General features: G+C 40.0%; 1 protein-coding gene across 10 annotated transcripts in view; it reads right to left on the bottom strand.

Moving 5' to 3' along the window:
• Positions 1 to 4,370: 4,370 nt before the first annotated feature.
• The window catches only part of TPX2 (TPX2 microtubule nucleation factor), a 74,249-nt gene continuing 60,501 nt past the window's right edge, over positions 4,371 to 18,118 (bottom strand). For 8 of the 10 annotated variants that reach the window (XM_077872632.1, XM_077872635.1, XM_077872633.1 and 5 more), the window contains 6 exons: positions 15,646 to 15,741; positions 14,294 to 14,470; positions 13,756 to 13,902; positions 10,795 to 10,906; positions 9,961 to 10,148; positions 4,371 to 7,763 (listed from right to left, as the gene is read on the bottom strand). In XM_077872632.1, the coding sequence (XP_077728758.1) occupies positions 7,653 to 7,763; positions 9,961 to 10,148; positions 10,795 to 10,906; positions 13,756 to 13,902; positions 14,294 to 14,470; positions 15,646 to 15,741 (831 nt within the window). In that variant the 3' untranslated portion in view covers positions 4,371 to 7,652. The remainder of the gene's footprint in view (positions 7,764 to 9,960; positions 10,149 to 10,794; positions 10,907 to 13,755; positions 13,903 to 14,293; positions 14,471 to 15,645; positions 15,742 to 18,118) is intronic. The other 2 variants (XM_077872636.1, XM_077872638.1) reach the window with 1 other exon arrangement.

Genomic DNA, 18,118 nt, shown 5'->3' with positions numbered 1-18,118 from the left:
TATGTGTGTGAGGAAAATGCAGAAATGCTCAGACTCAGTTGTCAGTACAGCTGTTTTAAGGAGAGATTGCTGCACAAAAACCGAAGCGGTAGTGAAGGGCAATGGGTCCCGGCAGCCCCTTCCGACCCCCCATCTGACGGCTCACACTGTGTGGCTTCCTCTATGTTTCCTACTGCTGCAGTAACGAATTACCACAAGGTAAAGAAAAAGGCTAATGAGCAAGTAAGAATCAGTAAGCCTCCAGTGTAGACATCAACCTCCAGCCAGCAGGGTGATTTCTACAATTTCAACTCAAATCCCTCTCCTTTGAGACTCCATGCAGTCTCTGAGAGGTCTCTCTGCTCCTTTGCTGGTTGTTAACTAGCAGCTGCTGGCTCTGTACCTGTTAGGTTAACTTTGGGTAAACAGCAGGGGCTTCTGGCAACCCCTGGTGACACATACCCACTGATAATTAATACTGAGCATATGACTCAAGCATGGTCAGATTGAGTCACATTGGCCAACAGGAATAAGTGCCCAATGTGACAGTCACCATTGCTGTTCAGAGTGAGTGCCTTTGGTTCGTGTTAAAGCTGGGAGCAAAGTGTCATCCAAAGAACGGGAGGAAAGGTCTTTTCTAGAAACATCGTTCTAACTTCTACAATGAGGAAATTGAGCCCAGAGAATCCAAATGACATGCGCAACATCAGAAAGCCAGAAGCCACCCTCCCAGTTCCTAATTGAGGGCTTTTCCCACTAAATACTGTTGTGTTCTTCCTGACCCTGAGACAATTATCCCAAAGCAATCCAAGTCCCCTTGACCATGAACATTGTAAAAACTGAACTGTAGTGGAGAGAAACAGAACAGCAGCAAGGCAAGGTATCCGTTTTACCGTGATGTCCTTAAACTGTCTCCAACAATAGAAAAACCACTACTAGATATCTTCACATCTTGGAAACGCCAAGGATGGGAGGGACTTCCTTGTAGTAGTCTTTAAGAATTCACTGAACATTCTGTGCAGTCTTTAACCAAGTTCCAAGGTCAAGAGAAACATCAGAAAATATGTGTGTGTCAGAGGACATTATTCAGGGATTAGTCCCCTGGAGTGATCTGGGCTAGATTTCCGTTTCCAGAACCACCCTTGGAAAGTCCTCAACAAGATAGCACACTGTCTCCAACATATTTCATTGAAGTTCAAATGGTAATCCAGGGGCAGGAGAGCTCCCTAGAGGTGCCCTTTTGCAGTGATTGAGCAGGTGACAACAGAAAAATATAAATATGGAAGTAGGCTTGGTGTGGTTAGAACCGACGGCCTGTTTAAAATTCTGAAAATACTCAAGTTGAAATAGCTCTTTCCAATTCAATCTCCCTGTTTGGCAGATGTGGAAATTCAAGTCCAGAAAAGGAGAGTGACTTGTTACAAGTCACGCAGTGTGGCAGTGACGGAAGTGAGTGAGATTAGATTTCCTGCCCCTGCTCTTCCCAAAAGACACATCATAGCCCCAGGCAGGGTTAAGAAAGACAAAGGGTATTCTCTTTCTGAATCTGATCTGAAGGGTTGGAGACAAAAATCAATTATGTAGGTCTGTCTGAAAATGCAGAGTTCTAAGACTTTAAGATATAGAAAGGCTTTGCCAAAGGCCAATAAACATTTTCTTTTGGCATGAGTGCCAGTAACATTGACATCACAGCAGCCAAAAGGAGCTTTCCATTTTACAGATATGTATGCCAGGATAATGTCATTAACCATGCTTTTGGGAGGGGTTTATATTTTCTTTTTTTGTTGTTGTTTTTAAAGATTTTATTTATTTATTCATGAAAGACACAGAAAAAGGTAGAGACGTAGGCAGAGGGAGAAGCAGGCTCCAGGCAGGGAGCCTGAGCCTGATGTGGGACTTGATCCTGAGACTACGGATCACACCCTGAGCCAGCGGCAGGTGCTCAACTGCTGAGCCACCCAGGCGTCCCTATATTTTCTTTTAAAAATTTAATTACAAATCTTGAAAATGGTTTAAAATAGTTCATTTAGAGACAGATATGATACATTAGAGGCACAAACAAATCTGTCCTATAAATAGTCTAGAAAAATTCTTTGCAAAACAAGCATTTTCAATGGGGAGAAGCAAACTCAAAACAATGAAACAGTATGCTTCTATTAAAATTCACATTTACAAAGTATGCAGTTAATATGGAAAATATTTGAATTACTACTGCTAAGTGAAAAACACAGGAGATATATATACCCAACACACATCCCAGAAGCGCACATATATCCCAGAAACATCCCAGGCAGGAATGTGAATATGCTAAGAAAAATTCTTTAGTGTAAAGAAAAATCCTTTAGTATATAAACAGACTAAAGTTTCATACATGAAAAAAACAGATTATACAAAGATGATCATGGTGGTTGATGTATTTTTTTTCCTCTTTCTTCCTATTACCAGGTATTATCAGCGGTATATAATTAATACTCAACCCTACTTCAGAAACTGAAAAAAAAAAAAAAAAAAAAGCTGTAAATCCCACTTGATATTTTTGCATAGAGCAAATTGAGTCACTTTCTAGTCACTTAGCAGATTATCCCTAGGACACTGTGTGTGTGTCCGCACGCGCTCCTGAGTGGGAACATGTCCGGGTCTTGAGACTTTTCAAGTCGGCTTACCACCAAGCCAGCTTGAACAAAGCTGCCCCAAACTGTTTTTCATATTACGGTTTATGACCACAGAGTCTATTTTGTATCTTGACCTGCTGAAAACTCTATCCCACCCCTGCTCCTGAACAAAAGCCCTGGGAATAGTTTTGGTGCCAAAACAAGCTGAGCAACAGCAGTAGGCTACAATTCTTAGCACATTTACATGCTTGCCTGGGATGTTCTGGGATACCAGTTCCATAACTACATGGGTCTCAGCACATCAGACAGGGCAGGTTTTTATGCCTTTCTGGCTAATAAAATTTTAAGGGAAGGGGAGAGGGTAATTGATGCCTTCAGGTTAAGGTTAGTCTGGTGAAATATTTCCCAATAAAACCCAGAGTTTTCTAAGCCTTTTTCCCTACCCCTCCAACTATGGTTTCTCTGGGTGAAATGTCAGCATCTGCCAAAACCGTTTCAGGAAGCTGATACCCTCAGCACATAAGAGCCCTGCTTTGACCTGAGCCCAGTCTCTTATTCTCCTGCAAGAGCAAAAATAACAAAATATTGTGAGACATTTTCAATGTCAGTATCCTTCACTGCAGTGCTAGAAAATAGACTGGGTATGCAAGGAGACAAAGGAAACAAGGGAAAAGTATGTTTTGTCCCCAGGCTTCTTTTTTGTAGCAACTATACTGGCTTCAGCTGGATAACAAATTGTCCTGGAATTCTTGGCGTTGGTGCAAACATGTCAGCTCCCTGGTTACGCCTTCGTCACCACTCAAAGTACCACACACTTTAACCTTCCTGCTCTTTCCATAGGCCTGGGTTTGTCCCGTATCCAGGAAACTTTATATGTTGTCTAAACTGAGCATCCCAGCAGGCTGCAAGGCAGATGGCAGCTCAGGACTCAGAATGTTGACTGAATCCTACCTGGATCCACACCACCACGCTGTAACTCAGCCTGCCTGTGCAGAAATAGGAGCCCAGCCACGTGGTTAACAGCTTTTTTAACTGCTACTCTCAGCAATGAGGAACTTCCCCAGAAGATAAAATTCAGAAGGGAACTGCAAAGGAAGTAATGTCAAGATTTGTCCAAGGGGCCACACAGATTTAACCAGATACTCAAGCCAATGAGCCCCCAAGGCTCAGCTAGGCCAAGAAGAGGTAAAAGACCAGGTGTTGCTGACGTGTGCTCAAGGCCTTAGAACCTCAAGTCACTAGCCTAGGAGTTCTGCAGAGGATCTTGACCCCACTACAGGTCTGCTTCCATGTCATCAGGTCCTCATAAGAGGCTTTCTTTATACTTCAGTCAGGGGAAAGCCAGGACATGTCCACGTAAAACCTGAATGGCATTGTTCAATCCAGAATACATATGAAAAGAGCAAGGTACAAAGCGTAAAGCATGATACTACTTGTAAAAAATAAAAGGAGAGAGATAGAAATACATATATGGTAACTCTGCAAAAGAGCACACCTGGCAGCACCAACTCTGAGGATGGGAACTGAGCAGTTGGAAGAAAAGGTGAACTTTATTTACCTTTGTATCTTGTGAATTCTGAACCATGTGAATGTATAACATTTCAAAGAACAAATTAAAAACAAATGCAGAATACTATAATCTTATTGTTACAAAAAAAAAAAAGAAAAATGCTCTAGAAGTCTATGTACATAAAAACATTCTGGAAGAATATGCAACTGTTATCAGTGGGGTACTCCTGGGAAACGGAGTAAATGGAGTAGGGAAATAAGGAGACTTACTTGCATGGTTATTCTATATGGTCTGTATTATTTTAATTGTTTCCAAAAGACATATTATACTACTTGGGCAATTTTTACTTAAAAGAAAGAAACATTTTTAAGAATTGCAATCTCACCTCCCAAAAGAATCTCTGAGCTCCCCCAGTACTTTCTGTGTTTCACATTACTCAGTCACATCTTATCTTGTGTTATAATGCCTTGTATACAGGTCTCATCCCTGTTCAACTCTGGAGCGGCTGCAACTATAGCCTGTCTACCACCCAAGCTCCAGTCTCCAGGGACAAAACTGTGCAAAAGAACCAGCAAGGAATAAAACAGCAGTCAAGATGGCAACAAAGCAATCACACAAGGGCAAAATGACCAACCAAATTAAGAGTGGACAGTAATCTTACAAATATGTTAAAGAGCACAAGACTATTAGCAATGGGGAAACCATGACCAAGTCAAAACAACATTGAAAACAGAGTCTTTCCCAGAAATTGTGAGAATTCTAACCATCTGCATGTGCGCATGAGCTAGGAGCTTTGCAAAATTGCCAAGCGAAGTGTGACAGCCAGATTTCTCAGTAAAATTAAGTAAGTTCCTATCAGAGGACATGTTCTTTGCTTAGGAAAATTTCAGAGCAACCTCAGAGTGTTGAAAGAGAAGCTCCCGCCAGAATATAGCCTGAAGGGATAAAGAACCTGACTTCCTCTGTAAGATAAAAGTGGAAATTTTGAGCTTCAGAAGAAATGGTAGACTGTGTTAGAAATAAGGGTCATGTGAGATGGTCCCAAAAGAGAACTCAGTATGAGACAGACAGAACTGAGGAGAAACAGCCAGCTGTTGGGAAACTGAGGAAGTCTGGGAAGCAGGAAGCAATGGATGTCTGCATCTCAATTTTAAGCTCTTTGCTCTCAAGTAATGTAATCCCATTCCTTTGACTCTCCAAAACTGTCATATATTACCATCCCAACATGGGTCTGTGTGGAGAGGGTAATCCAGAAGGATCCCCTAGGTCTGTAATTCTTGGTAATACTCTTTCCAGAAACCTCAATTTGAGGTCTGGATTTATTCTCCTATCTGAAATGACTAAAAACAAAAAATGGGCAAAATACATAAAACACCTGATAGATAGAAGTATATGAATGATGTATAAGAATGACAGTGGACTGTCAGAAAACTAATACGAGAGAAGGGAAGGCTACAGAGGATAGACACAGAGGAGCTCAAGGATTGAACAGGAAAAAAACCCAACAACAAGAGGTGACCAGAAACAATGAAGGCCCTCCAGGAATCTAAGAACGGAGGAGGACTTGGGATAGAACTGGATTTCTCATAGGGCTGATATCTGGGTACCCTCCTCAACTACTCTCTTTCTTGCACACCACAACCAATATGTCAGCAAGTCTTGCCGGTTACAACTTCAAGATACACTCAGAACCCAACCATTTCTCATCACCTCCACTGCTACTACCCCAGACCAGGCTCCTACTAGCTCATACATTCCTGTTTCCAACCTTACATGCCCTCCATCCCATTCCATTCTATTCTTCACAAAGCAGTAGGAGAAACATTTACCACGTGATAGAAGAGACGACAGTTACTGGCTTATGGTCTGTCTTCCCTCCTAAAAGGTAGCTCCGTGAAAGCAAGTTCTTCTATTTCTGTTCATTGCTGTATTCCCAGAGACTACGTAAGTAGTTCCAAAGTAGGTATAGTAGCATCAAATAAATAGTTAAATGATTTACATAAGTAGGTATAGACCTGTATACTAGACTTCTAGGAAATGAATAAAGGAACTGTATTTTGCACCAGTCTGTGGGTCTTCAGGAGGCTCAGGGATCTGCAAATCATGTCTTGCTTTGTATCCATCACTGAATCTACAATGGCCTGTTAATAATGCTCACTGAATGAACAAATGAAGGAACATAAAATAGGTTTACTATCTTCTATGGTCACTGGAACTGGCCTGGGCAGGATATAGATGCTTTTATATCTCTTAGCACAGGAGTAGAGCATGAGTAAAGAGTAGAGTTCATAGATGATGTCAAGTCTAAAAGAAATACCCTATTTAACATGGATCTAGCAAATTTTGTGCCAGCTACAAAAGAATTTAGAGATGACTAACATAACTTTTGTTTTCAAGGAGTAAGAAAATTTTAGCTATCTGGGTCTCTACCAGTTTCTGAACAAGTGCAAATAATTTGTGGTATAATTGTTCTACTAGAGACATATAGAAGAAACATTTGGGAGGCACACAGAAGGAAGAGATCATCCCAGCAGAGGTCAGGTGGTCAAGAAAGGACTTATGAAAAAGATTTTACTTTAGTCTTGTAAAGAAGTTTACCAGCTGAGAAAAAGCACATTTAGGGAAGAAGGCACATGTCTGTGTGAAGGTATAACACACACGATTGCCTTTCAGAGTGGTTCCTGGGAGGGAGTTCAAAATATGCAAGGATAGAAAAACATTACAAAGCACTTTCCTCTAAGGACAGAGCCTCTGCTTTAAAAAGTTCCTGGACCCTTCCCTCCTAAGTACCCATTTACCCCAATAAGATGTACCTCCCAAGGGGCCTGATAGAATTAAAAACATGAAGTAACAAAATCAGGGAGGGGAAGAAAAACATGTTTATTCCATTCCAGTTTATGGAGGACTTAAAAAGTGTACCACATGGCATTCTGTTATTATCAGCACTGACAAGGGAAGACAGTGCCTTAACAGCAGCTCTGCCCTAAAGTCTGCTGATGGCTGCTGCAAAGCTCCCTGTCAGTCCATGGTCTTCCTCATGATTGCATGGTTAATGAAGCTTCCACCCTTTGTAGAGACAGGCTCCTTAACTCAAAATTCATTTTGTGCAGAGATGAGGAAAGAATCTGATATATTAACTGTTCCTCAGGTAAGCCATGACTTAAATTCTATCTTAGTATTTAACTATCTTTATTTTCTGATTAAAATAGAAAGAAGGGGGGAGAGGGCAAAGAGGCAAAAGAAAGTATACTGTGCTGATACTAGTCAGAGTTAAGACTCATTAAAGGTTGACTGATGTGAGTTCAAAGGAAATAACTACATGGAATCAGAGCAAGATATGCATGAGTCTCATTATTAGCCTCAATAATGTAGGAAAACAATTCTCAACAAGACTGGAGTCCACACTTGTCAAGTATGCTGCTGTGCATGAGCAGGTAAAGTCTGGAGAAATGGGTTCTTTCTATTGCCCTGGTGACAAGGAAAGAAGGCTCCTGGTTTCATGAAAAGAGCAGCTCCTCTTCCTAGGTGGTGCCTGTAGCTCACAGCTGAGGTTAGCAGTGGAATCGAGTGGAGAACTTGGGAGAAACAGGCACAGTCAGAGGCTGGTCACTTGACTTTACTTCCACACCCTGGTATTTGCGTATTGGATTTGCCTTGTGTACCTGCAGAGTAAGGAAAGATAGTTACCACTGATCAGGATATGAGAACTATGCATATAGTTGTTTTAATCTTTTTCTTCTTGAGAAAATGCTTACATAGTCTTACAGATCCAAGTCACTAATCCAAAGGTGGGGGTGGTGGAGGAGGCGAGGCAACACAGAATAATGGAAAAACACACGAACTTTGGAGCCAAGTAGGTTTCTATTCAGATCTTGCGGGATCCCTCAACTTGCATTAAAGAACATTAAGCCTAACTCCAACTTGATTGTTTATTACAGAAAAGAGATATATTAAGAATCTGCCAGAGGAGGGGGTGGGGGGATAAGTTAACATTAAGGAGGGCGGGATCCCTGGGTGGCACAGCGGTTTGGCGCCTGCCTTTGGCCCAGGGCGCGATCCTGGAGACCCAGGATCGAATCCCACGTTGGGCTCCCGGTGCATGGAGCCTGCTTCTCCCTCTGCCTGTGTCTCTGCCTCTCTCTCTCTCTGTCTCTTTCTCTCTCTCTCTCTGTGACTATCATAAATAAATAAAAATTTTTAAAAAATAAAAATAAATAAAAAAAAAACATCAAGGAGGGCATGTGATGTAATGAGTACTGGGTATTATATAAGACTGATGAATCACTAAACTCTACCTTTGAAACTAATAATACACTATATGTAAAACAACAACCCCAAAAAATGAATCTGTCAGGGGACCATCTTAAGCTTATTGAGTCTTAATATTCACCAAAACCATGGACAAAACAAACAAACAAAAAACAATGACAAAAAACCCCCCCAATAACCAGGAAGAGTTGCTGGAAGAAGGCCATCCATCCTTCTGGGCAGTCTAAAATCAATCCTGTATTAAGTCAGGTTAGACGACAGCTAACTAGCATTGCCTAAACTGTACTTTAGCAAAGCCTATACTGAGAATCACTGTAAGTAGCACCTCTATGATGGGGATAAACACAAGAGGCAGTACCAAGTGTTGAAGAAAAATCAAAGAACTTCAGGCTGGAAAAAAGGCTGGTTTTGTGAACATATTCTAGAGCAGGGACTATATTATTTTTTTCACTTAATCAGCAAATGGCAGCTTGGATTTTGCCAAGAAGCTAGTCCCTTTAATAATTTGTCTCTAGAGCCTTCCTTGAGGTCACAGTCATCTCTGTCAACAGCAGTATCAACAGCTGGCCTAGGCTTTTTATTTGTTTATTTAATTTATTTTTAAAAATTTATTTGTTCAGAAGAGACACAGAGAGAGAGAGAGAGAGGCAGAGACACAGGCCGAGGGAGAAGCAGGCTCCACACAGGGAGCCCGATGCAGGACTCGATCCCAGGACTGGGATCATGCCCCAAACCAAAGGCAGATGCTCAAACCACTGAGCCACCCAGGCATCCCTGGCCTGGCCTTTTTAGACAAAACTGCAACAACCTATGAATTTATAATAATGATCCTTTAATCAATCACATGAAGTTCCATCTGAAACTCTTCCCTCATTAATGCAGTTAATGTGGCTTGCTGCCCTCCTAATGAAAAAGTCCTTAATGTGAATTAAGCTTTTTTTCTGGATAACTTAATAACTAAATCATCATGCACTGAAGTGTAAATATTGAAGGTCACATAGACTAATATGCACTATCACCAAAAGGAATCTAAGTCAATTAAGAGGAAAATGAAAATATAGTTGCCACATAATTCTCATGTCCTTCTCTAACTACATGTTCTTGTCTAAGTTATAAAATCACATTGGTTTTCTTAAGTCTAAAGGAAATAATAAAATATAAAGATAAGTTAGATAAATATAAAAGTCCTAGGAATGCATCACTGTGCATGCTATGCCATATGATATCCTTCTTATGAAGACCCCTGGAAGAAATTCTGTCTGAATTCAGTTATCAAGAATAATTTTTTTCTTTTAAACTAGCTGATTTATATTTCATGAACACTGAGAGTTTTGTAACCAACAGGTTGGTTCCTAAAAAGCCAAAATTATGGCTCAAACTTAGCGGATACATGGATCACAATGTGCACAGTTTTAATGCTGTTCACATCACAACTTTGTTACTATTCTTGGTTTGTGTAATTTTCTGCTTTCACTCATCTTTGATATGTCCTTGTAGGCCACCTTAGATCCTTTCTGGAACAAGGCAAGGTACAGATAAAACAAAAAGAAGACAACCATGGGTTAGTGAATGCTCATGCTGCCCAGTTACCAGTTCTTTCCGTAGCCTGGCCAGCTCCTCCCTCTTCTGCTCTTCCTCCTGGTGCCTGGCCTCCTCCAACTGCTGGACTTTCTGAGCTTCTACCTCAGCCATTCTCTTTTCCAGTTCCTGTCGCTCCTTGGCTCTCTTCTCGGTGGCCAGCTGAAAAGGTTCCTGAACTAGAGAACCAGAAAGGCCCTCTGAGTACAGAAACAGAGAGAATATTGGTGCACAAGCAGGATTTGCATAAACCTATCCCCCTTGATACAGCAACAAAAAGGTTAAACTCTAGGGAAGCCCTGTTAGCAGAAAGGTGGAGTACACCACATACAAAAAGTCCTAGAATTTTAACAGTTGGAAGGTCCTGGAAACCATCTAATTAGGAGAAAAGCAAAGACCCACACAGATGAAACAGCTTGCTCAAAACTACATAGTAATTCTGAGATAGATGTAGGGAGGAGAATTCAATTTTCTGACATCCTACCCAGTGCTTAAGGAATCAAACGTTTATATCTAAGCCGTGTTACATGATGAACTCCAGAAAGAAGTCCTGGCTCTTCTTCCCACACTTACTACTCTTTGGGTAAGTAAGGCCCCTAACTGCTGTTGAAATGTCAGCTGCCTTTGCCCAGGCTCTTGTTCTGGACCCAACACACGTGGCAAACTTAACACAGCTGCTGGGTTCAACAAAGACAAAAAACCTCGTCTAAGAAGAGAACAACTAGAGCCTCTAAAGGCAAATGCTTCTGGTTGACACAGCTGATACTGTCATAACTGAGTCCAAGCATACCCCCTGGGAAGTCTGACAATTCTGCCCTGATTCCCCAAGAGAACATATAACACTACCAGCAATGGATTTCTTCTCTTTCTTGGGAACAAAGGGCTCCTGGGAGATGACAGTGTTTGGACGAGCCTTGAAGCAAGCCGCTTCTTTCTGCTGTTTCAGTTCTTCCTCCAGCTAATAGAAACAAAGTCTGTTAGATAAGCAACAGCATTGGGGCACCTGGGTGGCTCAGTTGGTTAAGTGTCTGCCTTGGGCTCAGACCATGATCCTGGAGTCCTGGGATCAAGCCCCACATCAGGTTCCCCACTCAGCGGGGAGTCTGTTCTTCCTCATGTCCTCATGTTCACTCTCACTCCCTCTCTCAAATAAATAAAAATCTTAAAAAAAAAAAGATAAGCAAAAGCATAACTATCCATGACTGCTGCCTCAGTAACTCAAGACTAATGTTTCTAAATGACTTCATCTAAACCCCAGTTAAAATCTCCTTTACACTGAGTAGATCACACTGACAACCTCTGAATCCACTGAAAACTAGAAAATATCTTTAAGGTACTTTTAAGGTCTATCTGAACATCACAAAAGTAAACATGTGGACATTATATACCCTTGGATGGGATCATCTATAAAATATTCTCTCTCTCCTAAACCCCAAAAGAATCTAACCAGAATTTTTTTTTTTTTAAGATTTTATTTATTTAGGGGATCCCTGGGTCGCTCAGCAGTTTGGCGCCTGCCTTTGGTCCAGGGAGCGATCCTGGAGTCCCGGGATTGAGTCCCTCATCGGGCTCCCAGCGTGGAGCCTGCTTCTCCCTCTGCCTGTGTCTCTGCCTCTCTCTCTCTATGTCTATCATGAATGAATAAATAAAATCTTAAAAAAAAAAAACAACAACAACAAGATTTTATTTATTTATTTGAGAGAAAGTGAGAGAGCATAAGTGAGGGGGGAGGGCAGAGAGGAGAGAGAGAGAGAAGCAGACTCCCCGCTGAGCAAGGAGCCCGACTCAGGGCTCAATTTCAGGACCCTGAGATAATGACCTAAGGTGAAGGCAGTCAATTAGCCAACTGAGCCACCCAGGTGCCCCAAATCTAACCAGAATTTTATCAAGTCTCTAGATCTAACTACTCATTTATAGGAAATACAGAAGGTACAGGAACACATTAAATAACACCATGAGACTACAATGATCAAAGTCAGGATTGTGGAAAATTTATAGGACAAACAAGCCAGTCTATCCCACAAGTAATATGTAAATAGAGAAGCCTATAGAGAAAAAGGGATTTAGAGATTTATCAAACAAATGCAATATGTGGGCCTTATTTGGATCCTGATTTGAACAATTCAACTGTCTAAAAAAATTATTAGAAATTTCAGGATTTAAGAACCCTATTTGTCACTACTAAGGGATTACTAATAATCTTTTTATGTGTGATAGTATTATGGGGTTTTTATACTTATTTATTTATTTTTAAAGATTCCACCCATTTATTCATGAGAGACACACACAGAGAGAGAGAGAGAGGCAGAGACACAGGCAGAGGGAGAAACAGGCTCCATGCAGGAAGCCCGACTCGGGACTCGACCTCAGCACTCCAGGATCACGCCCTGGGCCAAAGGCAGGTGCCAAACCACTGAGCCACCCAGGGATCCCCTAGACTTACATTTTTAAAGATACATACTGAAGATATAAAGATACATATATTTCCTTGCTGTTTTTGGATGAAATGAGGTGATATCTAGATTTACTTCAAAGTAATCCTTTGTAGAAATATCCAGTATAGAGTTAAGTAGGTAGAAATACGGATGAAATAAGATTATCCATGTTTTGTTCATTATAGAACCAACTGACAGGTTCATGGAGGATCATTACGCTATCCTCTCTACGTTTATGTATGTTTAAAAACTTAAAAAAAATTTTTTTATAGGAAATATCCCACACAGACATTTTGTGTCATGGTCCTGGAAAGATTGATTCACTACTACTTCCAAAACAACAGACCTAAGTTTTCCTAGGGAATACCACCACCAAGGGAGCCTATGTGCAGTCATGTAGTCATATCACTTGATTTCCTAGAAAGATTAGCCCAGAACTCCTTTTGGACAGAGTCCACGATAAGTGATGCTACAAAAACATGGACAAACTTAGGGGTTCAGGGGAATTTTTTTTCCAAATAGGGAAGAATTAGATCCCAATTATACCAGCCAACAACCAATTAATTGTTTTTAATCATCTGTCATCTACAAAGAGCAAACAGCACACTATGTTGAGAAAACAGCACACTATACTGAGGATCTATTCTCACCATACTGTTTCTTATCAAAACACCAACAAAAAGGGCTGAACACATAATGAACAAATCTAATAGTGGAATAGATAAGATCTTAAACTCTTGATGCAAAAAATGCCTGTCGGTTTTCACATTCCCCAGATGATCACTGGGAGAAGAGGTCAGCAAACTTCAGCCTGTAGGCCAAACATAGCTTGCAATCCCTTTTTGTATAGCCCTTGAGCGAAGACTGATTTTCACATTTTCAAAGGGTTTAAACACACACACACACACACACACATCCAGAATATGTGACAGACTATATGTAACCTAAAATATTTACCATCTAAAATATTTACCTAATCTAAAATATTTACCATCTGGTCTTTTGTTTTTTATTATTTAAAGATTTATTTATGAGAGAGAGAGTGTGCGCACAAGCAGGGGAGAGGCAAAGGGAAGGGGGAGACAAGCAGACTCCCTGCTGAGCAGGGAGCCCTACCATGGGGCTCAATCCCAGAATTCTGAGACCATGACCTAAGCTGAAATCAAGAATTGGATGCTTAACCAACTGAGCCACCCAGGCACCCTATTATCTGGTTTTTTATAGAGAAAGTCTGATTCTTGATTTAGAGTGAGAGCTCCTGAAGTAATTCAGTATGTTAGTTCTCACATGAGCTTCAGGGTAGTGGGTCTACCTATTCTAACACACCAACAATGAAGCAATGAACATTTCAGCTGCTCTCCCCGTTCCCCACCTGATGCTTCCATGTCTGTGCCTTCAGAGCACCTCTTCTGTCAGTCTCCAAGCAGAAAGGCTCAATCTGAGTTACGTTCTTCACCTTCTTCTCTGGCAGGTTAATGGTGTCAAAATGAGGCAAAGGAAGCGCCTTAAACTTGGGCACCTAATAGAAACGAAGACATAAGCCTTAAGACCCTAAGGTTTCTCCAGCCAGAAAGTAAGAACTGCTCCAGAATATCTGGATGAATCTGAAATATAGGAAAGGCCAGTTTTCAAAGCAGCATGGTATGTACAGCAGAAAGAATAAGGGGCTCAAAAGGAAATCTAGGTTATCCTCCCAATATTGCCAATAACTGGCAACACGATCATGGGCAAGTCGCTTAATCTCCTTGTGCCAGAAGGGTTATTAAAAACTTCCCCTATTTATACTTCATAAGGTTCTTAGAGGGATCAAAGGAAGTCAGTGATTTTATAGCTAAAAGTGCAACATAAAAGATTATCTGTGACAGATCAAAGAACCGTATTATGTTACTTGCAGAAATGGAAACACCTACCTCTCCTTTCTGCAGTTCTTTTATTTTCTTCTCCTTCTGTAACTGACGTTCTTTGTCTCGAGAATCAAAAGAAAAAGGACATATTTCCACAGTTCTTGCCTCTGGGATTTGGGGCTTAAAAGGTACCCCATAATGTGGCACAGGTTGAGCTCTTATCACTACCGGCTCCTCCTCTTCCTAAGGGAAAAACTGTAGTTTAGACACAAGTTCTCTCTTACCTCCTCAGAATGTGGAGTAAAAAGACGGTATTTGAAAGAAATCGTTAAGGCAAGTCACTCAACCTCCATAGGTGTCTTTGCTTCCTTTTCTACCAAAGAGAGATAATACCTAAGTCATCTACCACTTCATAGGGGGGAGACCAGTGTGAAAGCATTTGATAAAGGACTAACACAATTACTCTTAAAGGATCTAAAGTTTATCACAGGGAGTTGTAAAAACGAAATGAGATCAAACAGTGTGAACAAAATGAAGAACAGAAGAGAGGTACTAACTAAGCATATATCTTGGCCTCTTCTTTGACCCAGCCTCCAGACTCCACTAAAACATGTGACTGGGAGTTAATGGTTGCCAAACCCAGAATAGGACCAAGTAAGCTGTTTGGGTTCAAGCTGGTAACATAAGATTACCGTGTGTTTTAGTTTCAGATGAACCTATAAAAAGGCTTGAGATCTGCTATAAAATTACCCTAACTCTGGATATTTATAGATAAAATGGGAGCTGTAATAAGAAACTAGCCTGATCAATGACAGTTTATGTAAAAAAAAAAAAAAAAAGACAGTTTATGTATTCCAATTTCATGAACCATCACCACCCAGTAACCTTAGCAACCCTTGGGTTAATGGAGTTCAAACAAGGCAGATATAACTGCTTAGTATTAATTTTATTATTCATTCATTCATTCATTCATTCATTCATTCTTAGTATGAATTTTAAAAGTCCCCTACTAAATGGTCACAATAGCTCAGGAAAAATAAAATACAGGGCTTGGCAACTTTCGATCCAAGTTATGACAGGCTGATTTTCAATACTATAGAAATGGACAAGCCTCTAATAAGTTGTAACCAGTCACTACTGAAACCCAGAAGATTCATATCCTTACCAACTACTTTGCTCTTGGGAGAGCAAAAAAGATGATCAAGTGTTCATACCCACTGTTAAAGACAACTCCAGATAAGAGTGACTGCCTTGACTTCCATTAAGCTTAAGAAAGAAGAATGTTAAAAAAAAGAAGAAGAAGAAGAAGAAGAAGAAGAAGAAGAAGAAGAAGAAGAAGAAGAAGAAGAAGAAGAAGAAGAAGAATGTTTAAATGATGAAGTAAAAGGAAGAAAATTCCCTCTATCCCAGGGAATCACCTCATCTTCTTTGGTGGGCATTCGGATTCTGTTCTTCAACGCAAAGGCTGGTGACTTGGGAACAGTGATGGGAAGTACTTTCTTTTCAGGAACACCCTGCAAGGAGTAAGCAATTCAGTTAGACATCACAGAACAATCTCTATTAGGCTGTGTAGTAAGATCAAATCCCTCTCAGGGCACCTGTGTGGCTCAGCTGGTTGAGTGTCATGATACCCCTCTGTGTGGTTCAGCTTGGGTCATGATACCCCTCTGCCTCTGCCTGCCAATACCCTTGCTTGTGCTCTGTCAAATAAATAAAATCTTAAAAAAAAAAAAAAAAAAGAAAGAAAGAAAGAAAAGAAAAAGATCAAATCCCTCTTCTTAAGGGGGAATTCATATACCAGGAATAAAAAAAAAGGCTAGCAATTTAGTATGTTGCTGTTTACCCAAGTAAGACAAAGGCACCCTGTAACACAGTAGCATTCCAGAGGTAGATTATCATACAAAAGAGTAGCAAATAATAAGGGCATGGCTGGAGTACTATATTCAGTAAAAATAGGATTCATCACAATCTTTTTCGGTACTTATGAAAAACACACACCAGAACTGAAAAACTAATGCCAAAATTGTATTGCTTCTTTCCCTTTCTATAATCTCTCAAACACAAAAATAAAAAAAGACTTCCAAATGTATCCAGAATCAGAGTAGGTATCATCCATTTTCTTAAACCTATTCCACATACAACTCTACAATGAAAATGTATGTTCAAACACATCACCCTTGGGGTGCCTGACTGGCTCAGTCAGTGGAGCATGTGGCTCTTGATCTCACTGTTGCCAGTCCGAACCCCATGGTAGGTATAGAGATTACTTAAAAGTAAAATATTGGGAAAAAAAAAAATTAAAAATAAATAAATAAATAAAATATTGGGTAGCTCGGGTGGCTCAGTAGTTTAGTGCTGCCTTCAGCCCAGGGTGTGGTCCTGGAGATCCGGGACCAAGTCCACATCGGGCTCCCTGCATGGAGCCTGCTTCTCCCTCTGCCTGTGTCTCTACACCTCTCTGTGTGTATCTCATAAATAAATAAATAAATAAATAAATAAATAAATAAATAGGTAAAATCTTTAAAAATAAAAATCAAATATTAAGGGCAGCCTGGATGGCTCAGCAGTTTAGCGCCGCCTTCAGCCCAGGGCCTGATCCTGGAGACCCGGGATCGAGTCCCACATCAGGCTCCCTACATGGAGCCTGCTTCTCCCTCTGCCTGTGTCTGTGCCTCTCTCGCTCTCTCTGTCTCCAATGAATGAATGAATGAATGAATGAATGAATAAATAAATAAATAAAATATTTTTAGAAATCACCCTCAAAAGGCAAATGGGAAAAGGTATTGGGCAAGTTAGTCAAATTTTCCTCTGCCAAACAAAAAAACAAAAACAAGCAGTTCACAAAGATACATGAGACTCGATCTCAATAATTTTTAAAAATATAAATTAAATCAGGTTATTCTTCACCTATAAGACTGAGTAACATTTTAAAGACTGATTAATACCAGTGTTGACATGTAGGAAGAGAAGCAGGCACTCACATACAGTTGGATAAGAGTATAGGTCATAAATTAGTACAACCTTTGGGAATTAGTTTTTAGATTTTTAAGTAGTCATACTTTCACCCAATATTCTACACCCAGCATTTGACCTCTAGTTTAGTGTTTGCTTTTAGGTATTATTTTAAAATAGTTTTATAAGAATAAAAAATTGCAAAAAATTATTTATCAAGAAAGGATCAGTTAAATCCTTTTTTAAATTGTGGTGCAGCCACACAAAAGAATATTATACAGCCATGAAAATGAATTAAATAAATCTTTATTACTGACATATTACAGTGTTCATAATATTGAAGGGAGAGGGACAAGTTGCTGAAATAGGGAATATTATTTTTTGTTTTTAAAATATCTGTAATTAACTTAAGCATAGAAAATAAAAATCTGAGAACAGCTATTAACTCTCATACCTCTTTGAGAGTAGATTAAGAGAAGCAACTAATTTTTCTATATTCCATAATTCTCACACATTCAACTACTCTGAGGATTTTTTCCTTCATGATTCCAAAACACTGTCAACATTTCAAATCCTCAGACTGAGTTACATGTACTATATTGTGCACATCATTCAAAACTAACATATTCTAGAAAGTCGTTCCTTAAGCACTTCCTGATTCTCATAGAATTTATCACAAATTTGGCAGTTAATCCTAACTACAAAATGGTATCTCTTGGGCTTTTCTAAACAAAGTATACAATCAAATCAATTAAAAAACAAAATCAAAACTGCTGTATCATTTACAACAGCCAAACCACAGAAGCAGTCCAAGTATTAACTGATAGGTAAATGGATAAAGATGTGGTGATATATACGCACAGCACCCTCCCCAATACCAATGGCATATTATCCAGCCATTACAAAAAGAATGAAATCTTGCCATTTACAACAACATGG

The sequence above is a fragment of the Canis aureus genome, chromosome 26 (genome assembly GCF_053574225.1).
Source record: "Canis aureus isolate CA01 chromosome 26, VMU_Caureus_v.1.0, whole genome shotgun sequence".
NCBI classification, from domain to species: Eukaryota; Metazoa; Chordata; class Mammalia; order Carnivora; family Canidae; genus Canis; species Canis aureus.
Note: the sequence above shows the minus strand (reverse complement) of the source record. Positions and strands in the feature narration are given on the sequence as shown.